Source organism: Camelus dromedarius, chromosome 16, assembly GCF_036321535.1.
Source record: "Camelus dromedarius isolate mCamDro1 chromosome 16, mCamDro1.pat, whole genome shotgun sequence".
In the NCBI taxonomy this organism is placed as follows: domain Eukaryota; kingdom Metazoa; phylum Chordata; class Mammalia; order Artiodactyla; family Camelidae; genus Camelus; species Camelus dromedarius.
Genome location: NC_087451.1, coordinates 32323943 through 32335434, shown reverse-complemented (window position 1 = coordinate 32335434; position 11492 = coordinate 32323943). Strand labels below are relative to the sequence as shown.

Below are 11492 nucleotides of genomic sequence, written 5' to 3'. Positions count from 1 at the left end.
GTTCTCAGGAGATGAATTTCACTGCACCTTTTCTATTTTTCTAGTGGGGCTTCTTACAAAGTCCTCACGTCTGCTGTGAGGCTGCCCGAGGGGGTGCTGGGCCTTCTTCCTCCTGGCTTTCATTTTACTGAATCTGAAAGGACCCAGAGAGTGTCAGGGAACAGACGGTGGGGACAGATGGGCTTCCCACAGGAGAGCCAGAAGGAGATGGGGAGAGGAGTATAAAATGGTTTTTAAGGGAAAAAATCCTAGAAGAGAATCTGTGCCCGTTTTCTCTGCAGGGAAGAGGATAAGTAAGAAATAACGAGGATATGAGGTGAGAGTCAAGTAAGCAACAAGTGAAGTACTGAACACTAAGGCATCCTGTGGGGTGTAGGATCCTCAGAACGCGTTAGGCCGTCCCTCCCATAGGGTGCTTACGAGATGGCGTGTACACCCAAAGTTAGTGAACAAGGTATGGGGCTATAACAGCTCCAACGAGAGGCGGAGAGCATGGCAGTTGCTAACAGGTGGAGAGAGGAAAGGGCCCAGGGGACACGGGTGTCACAGCGGCAGTGATCACAGGACACAGTTACTGCTCCCAGACCTGGGAAGCAAAGGGAAGAGGCTCAGAGGAGGGGCCTTGGATTGGAGACACTGCCGTCTCAGAACTCGATGAGGCTGGTTCTGGGACAGTGGGAAACTGCAAACGAACCAGCTGCTGGAACCAGCCGTTGCTGCCCAAGCGGAGCTGTGGTTTCTCTGGTACCAGGAAGGAGCACATCTCTTCTGTTTTTCCTCTAGCCTTGTAGTCTCCCTCAAGTTCCCTGCAGCAGCTTCCCAGCCCCAGCAGCACAGGGCAGCCTGGAGGGTGGGGCGGGGCTGGGAGATAATTACCAGCTCTGCCGCCTCTGTGGCCACTCAGCATCCGTAAGCGCGCTTCTATGCACATTTGAACATCATGCAATGGTAAAAACAACTTTGTCTCCATGTAACAAGTTACAGCTACTCTTTACACAAAGATGCTCTTAGCCTCCCCACAACATGAGACCCTGTGCAAAAAGCCATCGTTCCCAGGTCTGAAAAACAGTCACATCTATTTCTGGGCTAGGTTAATTACTCCTCAAATTGGCTTGGTGAGTTAGACAACACCCAGTTCCTGATGGGCAGCTCAGGCCACATGGTCACTTGATTTCCCATGGTTAGGTAGCAGGGGCTGTTTCTCAAAAGGGGAAGAGTTCTCTGTAAAAGGAGTCATGGGTCTGTTCCAAAACCCTGGAGTTCTGCACCGTGATTCTCCCGTTGGGGCTTGCTGGCGGCTCCATACGGCATCGTTTACAACAGATCGTTTGAGTATCACTAAATCTGCTCAAAGTCCAGGTGGCAGCTCAGAGCTAAATTTCTAATGAGAATCATACCACGCTGAAAGGTTTTCATCAGTGAAGCTTTCCCCTGGGGTGAACTGGTGTTACTCTGTTAAGCCAGTTTAATTCCTTAGTTTTTTATACACTGCAAAATTGTTATAAAATTATATAAAATGTTGCAAAGTTTTCTTTTGGGGGGCGGAGAGGAGGTAATTAAGGTTATTTATTTATTTATTCATTTATTTTAATGGAGGTACTGGGGATTGAACCCAGAACCTCATGTATGCTAACCATGTGCTCTACCACTGAGCTATACTCTTCCCACTGTTGCAAACTTTTCTATTATCAGTTTTACTTTAAAATGTTTTCATTAAGATCATTGTTTTCTGTGAGATCTTATGGTGGAAATTTAATTCAATTTAACCCAGATCTAGCTTTTTCCCTTGTGGGCTTTCTTTTATGGCTGTTACCTCCTCTGTGTTTATTTTCAAGTCAAATTTAGCAGCTCAGAATCTAAGTCTCATTTTTAAATTTGAGTCTTTTTAACATGTCAGTTTTCTGTTAATTATTTCAAGCAAAACACTTAACAAAATGGATAGAAGACTAGTAGTTTGTATTTCTTAGCTTTCCTGTAAGAAAATTGTGAGCAAGTTCCCTTGGATAGTCTTGGGTTTCTTTATGTCTGAGTTTGGGCTATTGCTTCTACTCACATTTCATTCTGATAACCTTTGCACATGCATCGTCTACACAGTTGGCAAATCAAAGAGCAAAACATCTTCAAAACATGCCCTACTTTGCACAATGATGATGGATAGCCAATAAGCACATATTTGGGGTGGGGGAGGTTTTGAAAGGCTCCGCAGAGTTCTTGAACTAGACCCTGAAGTTGGGGAGGGGTGTGGTTTTGGGCAGGTGCGGAAGGGTGGTTAGCCTGTGTTGCTCAGCTCTTTCACTTCTGTAAGGGTCCAAGCAAACATCGACTTCTTTGCTGCCATGTGCTTCACAGCCACTGCATGCCCAGAAATGTGCTGGGCACTGGGCAACCAAAGCTGAGTCACAGAGTCCTGCAGAACATCAAGTGGGAGGGGGGAGTGCTGGAGGCAAAGGAGCAGCAGCCAAGCAGCTGCTCTAGCGGTGGGAAGGTTCATCCAAACCTGGGCAGAGGCAGAGGGCTGGAAATGCTGAGCCGAATCAAGCCCCACTAAGATACTTACAGGCGGCCATATATTCAAGAATCACTACAAACCCTCAGCAGGATAAATAAAAACATACCTAATAATAAAACCAATGAAAATAAAATGGGGAGAAAATCTTAAAAGTCACCAGTAAAGGGGGAAAAAAGACAGGTTACTTTCAAAGGAACAACATCAAGACAGCTTCTCAACAGAAAAATGTAAGCCATTCCAGAAGACAGTAGAATTAATTCTCCAAAGTGCTGAAAAGTCAGTTGCTGCCAGCCTAGAATTCTATCCCCAGTGAAAATATCTCTCAAGAATGAAGATGATATAAAAGCAACTTTGAGAACCAAAAACCTGAAAGTATTTGTCACCAGCAGACGTTATACTGAAGGAAATCCTGAAAGGTGTTCCTCGGGAAGAAGGAAATGAGCCCAGAAGCTAGAGACATAGGAAGGAGTGGAGAGCAATTAAAAGGGGAAATACATGGATTGATGGATGTAGATATTGACCATTTAAGCATTACTAGCACTTTATAGTTCTAAAATATATAAAGAGAATTAAAACACACAATAGTAAACGTTGGGATGAGATAAATGAAGTGAAAGTAGTCCAAGGGTTTGCATTATCTAAGATTGAAATAACACTATCTATTAGACTTTGATAAGCCATGGATGAATGTTATAATGTCTCAGGTAACTACCCCAAAAATAATAATAAAAGTGTAACTACCAAAGTAACAGGAAGGGGAACATGGAATAATAAAAAATCAATAATGGTCAAACTACCTTTCACTAGGAAAACAGAAAAATTATAAATTTGTGTGCAGCTAATGATCTAGCCTCAAAATTGATAGAACTAAGAGGAGAAATAAGCAAATCCACAATAATTCTAGGAATCTTGTCACGTCTCAGTTAAAACAGACCAAAAACCCAATAGGCATACAGCTGATTTTAACAGCATGATCAGCAAATGTCATTACTGAAATATGTAAAGCAGGACATCAAACAGCTGCAGAATACACGTTCTGAATTTGAAGTGCATGCGGAACAATTACCAGCATTGACCATGTTAGAAATCAACAATAAAAAATGATCATTAGAAAATACCTGTATTTTTGGAAATTGAGCAACGTGCTCCTAAATAACTCATGAGTCATAGAAGAAATCGTAATAGAAATTATATTTAGAACTGAATGAGAACAGTTCCCAACTTGTTTTATGAGGCTATCATGCCTTAACTCCAGAACTTGATAAAGGAAAATTACAGGCCAATCTCATTCATGAACATAGGTGTAAAAGTCCTAACAAACTATTAGCAAATGGAATATAGCATATATATAAAAAGCATAACTTGTTATGACCAAGAAGAGTTCATTCCGGATGCAAGGTTGGTTTAATAATTGAGAGTCATGTAACCCAACTATACTTCAATTTTTTGTGAATAAAGAAGAAAAATTGAAAATCAATAAATATAAATTTACCACATCAGCAGAATAAAAGAGGCAAATCTCATGATCATATCAAAAGATGCAGAAGAATAATTAGACAAAAGTCAGCATCCATTCCAGATAAAACTCTTAGCAAACCAGAAAAAAAGGGAGTCTACATAGTCTGATACAGGGATCTGCAAAAAACTTACAGCAAATGTCATACTTAATGAGAAATGCTAAAAATATTTCCTCTGAGATGCGAAAATGAGAAAAAGATTTTCCATTTCTATCCAATAAGTAGGGCCAAGCTTACTTTTTTGGAGCAAAAGAGTGATATGTTGCAAATGTTTCAGAGCATGTATCCTGTCAGATGGGGAAGAATGGGAAACAGACTGACAAGAAGCGATCAGGGCTTCACTCATCCCTTTTCCTTCTGAGGATCAGAACTAGAATGGGAAGCAATAATCTTTAGAATCAGATAATGTTTCCTATTAGATAATGTTTGGATCACTCAACTTTAGACCAAGCAGGGGCCTTGAAATAACATCTTCTACAACATCCCTGTTGATTCACAGGAGAACCATGGTCCTGAGAGATTAAACAAGTTGCCCAGGGTCCCACTGCCCCTTCATTGCCATTTTCCCTCTCTGGTTGGTAACGCAAGTCCCCCAAGTCCACTGCAAGGGACCCCAGGTGCAGCAGTGACTCCACCTCCTGGGCTGAGTCCGGGAGCTCTGGAGCAAAGAGTGTCCCGGAAGAGGCAGAACCCATCAGCGCCGCAGCATGTGCGGTGGCACATCTTTTGTCCTGCTGACGTCACAAGCAGGATGCTGGGGCTGGTCACGCTTGAATTGTGACATCAGGGAGCAAACATTGTGGGCAGTCTTGAGGAGTGGGGCCAACTTGATAGGGAGACCACAAAACAGCAACCAAAGGGAAAAGTGAGGAGGTGGTCATCAGACCTCGAGACATAAAGAGCTGGGGTGGGGGGACACCGGACAGGTGGGGATCCTCCCAGCAGCTGGTGAGGTGGAACCAGGGGTGAGGGCCCCGCACCTGAGTATCCAAGGGCTCTTTTTCCTCCCTCCACAGGGCAGCCAAGCCTCTGGCTCTCCTTGACATGCAGAGGGTTTCACGTAAGTACTTATGCTTTGATCTTTCTCCTGAAGAGCATTGGAAGTGGCTCCTTTCCCTGTCATGATGTGACTTCTTTCTGCCCACCCACCTTCTTGTCCAGGATTTGTTCCAGGAATTAGGGTTGGGACAAGGAGAACACAATACCCAATTTCTGCCCCCATGTGGGTTGACTGATGGCACAGTCCCTGTACCCCATGAGCAGAGAGCCACTTCCAAGAGAAGGACCGGCCCCTCCACTCCTCAAAGGCCCCTCTGCTCCTGCCTTGGCTCCAGCATGGCTTTGCTGTCTTCCCAGGGCCAGTCCAGGACCACATCCCAGCCCCGCAGCCCCCTGCCCAGCCCTCAAGACCTCCCCAAGGTCAGTTCCCGATGGATAATGACAACAGTCTCCACACATTTGAGGACCAAGTCCTCTGTCCCATCTGCCTGGAGGTGTTCCACCACCCGGTCACCACTGCCTGCGGGCACAACTTCTGCATGACCTGCCTCCAAGGTTGCTGGGACCACCAGGCTACTGTGGGCGAGACACTCTATTGCCCCCAGTGCCGAGAGAGCTTCCCCTCCAGGCCCCGCCTCTGCAAGAATGTCATCCTGGAGGAGATGGTGACCTGCTTCACCCAGGCCAAGGGGTCCTCACGGAACCTGGCCGGGCCTAGGGACGTGCCTTGCGACTTCTGTTCCCCCCAGAAGCTCAAGTCGGTCAAGTCATGCCTGCAGTGCATGGCCTCCCTGTGCGAGAAGCACCTGCGCAGCCACTTTGAGGACCAGGTGTTCCGGGGCCACCAGCTGTTGGAGCCCGTGTGGGATCTCAAGAGCCGGCTGTGCCGGAAGCACCGCAGGCTGCGGCGGCTGTACTGCCGCACGGAAGGCTGCTGCGTGTGCGGGGCCTGCCTGCTGGAGGAGCACAAGGACCACGACACCGCCCCGCTGGAGCAGGAGCGCGCCCGCAGGGAGGTGAGGCCGCGCGCCGGGCGGGGGGCGGGGCTCGTGGTCCTGAATCTGACACGGCAAATGGAAGTCTTTCCCAAGCCCCAGGCACACCTTTCCTTGGAGAAAAATGATGCAGCCAGTAGAGGGATAGCCACGAGGGTCATGCCATGAGATGAAAAAGTGCTGGCAAGTTGAATGAATAAGGATCCAGAAATGTGTGTCATGAATCCTGTTTAAATTCTTTTGCATAGAATCAGGAAAGGCTAAAAGAGAACATAATTAAAATACAAACACGTGGGGCAAATCCCCTCCTATCTTCCATTTTCAAATTTTGTTTGCTGTCTTTGTATTGCTTTCTATGATGGAATACTTATATTCTAGACTTTTGATCATGTATATTGAATAACAGATAACCCCTGTTGATGGTCCCTGGCAAGACAAGGAGATCATGCCGAAATGTAAGCCAATTCATCACAGTTTCCTTCAGCTGACACTTTTTTCACAGCAAGACTTTCTCAACAAAAGAAGCAATGTGTTAATTTACAGTCTGGCATGATCTTCTTATTTTGTTGTGGGTCAGCAACAGTTCATAGACAGGCACTTGGAATAGCAGTGTCCTGTAAGATATTGTAAAACAAGAAAATTCCCACCTCTGGAACAGGTGAGACTAAAGGCTTATGCAGAAGGACCTGGGGACACAGTGCTGCCTGGGCCTGGCAGCACGGCTCCAGAGAGCCAAGGGCTCCATGTCTGATGGGCCCCTCCTCACCCCACTGCCTCCCAGGCCTCTCAAGCCACTGAACCCTCCCGTAGACATATCTCATGATCTGAAACCCTATGGTCATCACTGTGAAGCCTGATTCCTAAGGCTGGAGAGAGGGCCACTCAGGGAGTGAGAGACCAAGAGCAGAGGGGGTGGACCCTGGGCTTCCGCTCTGCTCATCCTCATTTCCATTCAAACCTCTTAGGAATGTAAGAAGTGCATCTCTCCTGCGCTTTGACACAGGGCTGCTTACAGAAGAGGTTCTCCTAGGGCACTTCTCTGAATCAGGGGCCCTCTCCTCCTCCACCCCCTACTCTCACCCCAGGTTGAGGTTCGGAAGGTCCAGGCCAATGTGGAGAACCAGATGCTGATCATCACTTCCGACAGCCAGAAGCACCGGGGGCAGGTGGCCTTTCTCTCGGTAAGGTTGGCCCAGGCTCCCCCAGCGCCGGGGATCAGGCTGAGGGGAGCTCTCAGGGCTTGGATGGTGTGGGGCCAGGCAGACAGAGACGGGATGCCTAGGACGGCTCCGTGCCGTGATAGTGGGGTGTTGGGGTGGGGCTCAGAGATGCCGCTCTACACACCATCCTCCCCCACTCCCGCAGAAATTGATCCAGACAACTCGGGATGAGGTGAACACCTGCTTCTCAGAGATCATCCAGGAGGTCAAACAGCTGCAGATGAAGGTCTTGGATTTCGTGGAGAAGGAAGAGGCAGCTGCCCTGGGGAAGCTGGGCAGCTCCATCCAGCAGAGCCACAACCGGCTCCTGAAGCTGGAGGGGGACAGCATCTGGCTCCGCACCCTGCTCGCCAATCGGAACGACCAGCAATTTCTGCAGGCAAGGCCCCACCCCATGCCACCTCTGCCCCAGGCCCACCACAGCCTCCACTGCCCCTCCAGCCACAGACACAGACACACCCGAGCTGCCCAAACCTTAGATAAAATAATCAGTGTTTGGGGTTTGTGCTTATCTTAGGTCATCTGTCCTGAGTGTACACCAGCACCCGTGGCTTCTTCCTCCACCTCAGCACTCAGCCTATCCCTAACTTTCCTGCCTTTGTTTCCCCATAACAGTTGGGGAATCTGAATAACCTAAATTTCTCCAGACTCCTCCAAGCCAGGGATGGAAGTGAGACCAGAACAATCTGTACAGCCAGGTGTGAAATCCATTTTCCTTCCCCAGATGCAAAAGCGTACCAGGCTGAGGAATAGGGGTCAGGGAGGGAGATGGCAGGAGCTTTCTCTATGCATGGAGCCTGGGGCTGCCCAAACCCTGTGCTTGGGAACTCCCAGCCCAGATCTTCATTCTTCAGTGGCCATCACATCCCTGAGCAGATTTCTAGGGTTATTGCTCACCTTGTCCCCCACGCACAAAAGGAGGCATCTGGCAAGGTTTTCACCAAGCAATTAAAGGCTCAAAAGAAACCCCCCTCCCATCCTTTTCTAAAACTTCGCTTTGCTTATTGCACTAGGCCACAATGGCTGCTGTGCCTTTGATATCCCTAATCTAAGGCATCCAAAAATCTAGGAGGAGGGGAGAGAGATGTCCAGGTTTGAAAACGGACAACTTTTCCCCCTGACCCATGGTTCTGGGGACCACTAAGCCCCTGGCATAAGCAGGAGCCCCTGGCATCTGCTTGGGCCCTGGCTAACACGTGGTACTGCTGGCCCCTCCTTGCATACAGGAGCTCCCCAGGCTGAAGCACTTCCCGGCCTGCATGGAACCCCTGATGGGCACCAACTGTGAGGAGAAGCAGAGCTTCCTCCAGCTGCCAGAGACCTTGGCGGAGCTCCGGACTCGGCTGGTGGACATGGGTCTCAGCTTCATCAACCAGCTCCTCCTGAAGGGTTAGTACCTGCTGACCTGGGGCCACTGGAGACTCACCTGCATTCTGGGGGTGGGACTGCCCTACAGGGCAGTGGTTGGGATTCCCGGCACTTGTAGAGAGCCCTGCCTGTCTGTGTGCACCTTCCCCAGGTGACTCAGCCTCCTGGAAGCCCATGCCTCTCTCTGGAAGGATGCTGGGCTGTGAAAGCACCCTCAGCAAAGCCCCTCCATCTTCCCCAGGCATTAAGATGAACTCGTATGAAGTGCTGCCCCCAGCTGTGGACAGGAAAACACTTCTCAAGTGTGAGTCCTCAGTACTGGGGTCCAGCCCCAGAGGTGGGAAAGAAAGGAGCAGGGCTCTTGGGTGCCTTGACTTACCCAGTCATACCTCCATTCAGGTCAGGGCTCCAGAGAGATGCCAGGTCTCTCCGGCCCTGACTTCCCACTCTAGACTGGAGGCCTCAGAAGGATTCGGCCTGTGACTCCAAGGCCTGATAGGAAGGGGAGGAGACTGTCCTGTCCCACCCCAGTAGGTAGGCAAGGTCCTGCCTACTGCCCAGAGGCCAGCTCTGCAGCTCTCCTGGCCCTGGTGTGGTACCTTCAACTAGGTGCCTGCCAGCCTCCCCCAGACTTTAGCCAAGCCAGCTTGGATGACCCTGTCCATCTCTTCCTCAGACAACCTCCTTTTTCATGTGATGTTCCTCCAGCTCCTCTCCCAGGCTGGACTAGGAGCCAAGTGATTCTCTGAGAAATTGTCAGTGATTTCTCTGAGATCTCCAGGGTCAAGGTTGTATTGCCTTTGATGAATCCTTCTGAGCAATCTCCTCTAGGAGCTCTTGACTCTTCCTCAGTCCCACTGAATCTTGTGTCCTGAACAAACAAAAAGGAAGCTTATGTTAGGGTTTGGGGGGGGGCGGGTAGGGGGACGCTTGGTTCTCAACTTCTCTAGAAAGGCAGACCTTTGGACAGCACTCAATTAATCATTCCTCCAGACTATGTCATCACACACACACATCCTGGGCCAGAGTTGGAGACTTAAAGGGGGAGAGGGGACAGGGGAGCCACTCCTGAGAGCTGGGAGTGGAAGCATTTGGCAGCTTCTATGCCAAAGCCGTGGGGCTTCGCACCTCCCTCCTCCAGCTCTGCCCTGGGGCCGCTGACCTTGGACCCCTTTCCCATCCGCCTCGGCCCAGGTTACTGCAACCTGAATTTCGACCCCGCCACGGCCAGCGAGGAGCTGTTCCTGTTCAAGGAGACCCACTCGGTGCTGAACCTGGGCATCCTGCTGGAGCCCTACGCCGGGGGCGGCCCCTTCCGGGGCTTCAAGCAGTGGCCGCAGGTGCTGTGCTCGCGCGGTCTGGCCGAGGGCTGCCACTACTGGGAGGCCGAGGTGTCCAACTCGTGGGTGTGCCTGGGCGTCACCTACCGCCGCAGCCCTTCGCTCAGCGGCCGCCCGCGCCGCAACATCGTCTACCTGCTGGGCCGCAACCCCTACTCGTGGTGCCTTGAGTGGGACTCGCTCAAGTTCTCCGTGTGGCACAATAACACGCAGACGGTGCTGCACGGCGGCTACCACCGCACGCTCGGCGTGGCGCTCGACTGCGGCGCCGGCTGCCTCTCCTTCTACGGCGTGGAGGGCGGCGTGAGCCTCATCTACCGCTTCCTCGCCGCCTTCCTGGAGCCGCTCTACCCCGCGGTCATGGTCAGCAGCGGCGCCTCGGTCACGCTAAAGCAGCACCCGGAGGGGGAGGCGTAGGCGGCGGCAAATAAAGCTGGACTCTAGCGCTGGCTGGGCCCGCGGGGAGGGGCGCGCCGAGGAGGGTGGACCCCTGGCCCGGGGTTGAGGGATGGGCGGCGATCCTGCCTCCCAACCTGTTGCCTGGACTTCACCTGCGGCGCCCGGTGTTCCCGGGAGGACCTGGGGAATCCCAGGAAACAGGTGGGCCCCTCTGTCCCCAAGTGACCTCTGTCCACCACAAGGACGGCTCTGTGGCCTCCAGAGAGGAGGTTCCTGACCAGGGTGCACGGTCTCCACCGCCCCTAAGCCCCCAGACCCCACCAGAGGTCCCTGGCCTTGGTTCTCCAGGCTAGTCTTGGCGACTCAACACCAGGGGCTCAGGGATCTGTCCCCAAAGACCCTGTTGCCCGAGAATGGGCAGGATTTGGACCAGGTGGCTTCTCTCAGGCTCCTCCCCTGCAGGTGGCCAGACTGCAAGGTGACACCTGACTCCGTGGGGTAGAGGTGTTCTGTCTGAGTTACTGGCTTAATTGGGGGCTGGGAAATTAAGCCAAGGAATCCAGGATTATCTCAGAGTCCCCTTCCCCCAAAAAGGCTGAGGGCGTAAGTCCAGGTGGGGCTGGGGCAGCTGCCCAGCAATTTCTCACACAGCTGGTGTTTGACAGCCTGGAGCAGGTATGGAATTGGGGCTGACCTGGTGGAGAGCCACTCCACACCCTCCCTAGTGTTCCTGAAAGCTGTTTTCCCCATTCACATCCAGACTCTGCCACCTGACCTGCCCAGCAGGATTGTGGAAGTGGCGGGAGAGGCTGGACCCTGTCTGGGACCCTGCCCTGCGACCCTGGCAGGACCGTGACTGGGGATTTGGCCCCTCTGGGGTAGCAGCCTGGGCATTTCCAGCCTCAACCAGCCACTCGTTTCTGTGGCTTCTCATGCGGGGGCCCTCGGTATGGTTAATGATTCACTCTGAAGAGGAAATGATCCAAGTCACAGGGGAGAAATCCCTAGGGCAACAGAGTCCAGAACCAGGGTGTGCCTGAATTCCATCCCCGCCTGGCCTGTTCTCGGAGACATTAGTGACCCCAGTTTCTCCTTAGGGGGCCGTCACTGTGGAGCCTGGCGGAGCCGGATGCTCGGCAGGTGTA

At 51.3% G+C, this 11492-nt stretch overlaps 1 protein-coding gene across 1 annotated transcript; it reads left to right on the top strand.

Annotated features, from left to right (window-relative positions):
• Positions 1-423: 423 nt before the first annotated feature.
• Positions 424-10365, top strand: LOC105104662 (E3 ubiquitin/ISG15 ligase TRIM25). Its single transcript, XM_010998413.3, has 8 exons — positions 424-454; positions 5012-5086; positions 5383-6041; positions 7106-7201; positions 7386-7619; positions 8467-8629; positions 8850-8912; positions 9803-10365. The coding sequence occupies exons 1-8, from the start codon at positions 424-426 to the stop codon at positions 10363-10365; spliced, it is 1884 nt and encodes a 627-aa protein (XP_010996715.3).
• Positions 10366-11492: the final 1127 nt, after the last annotated feature.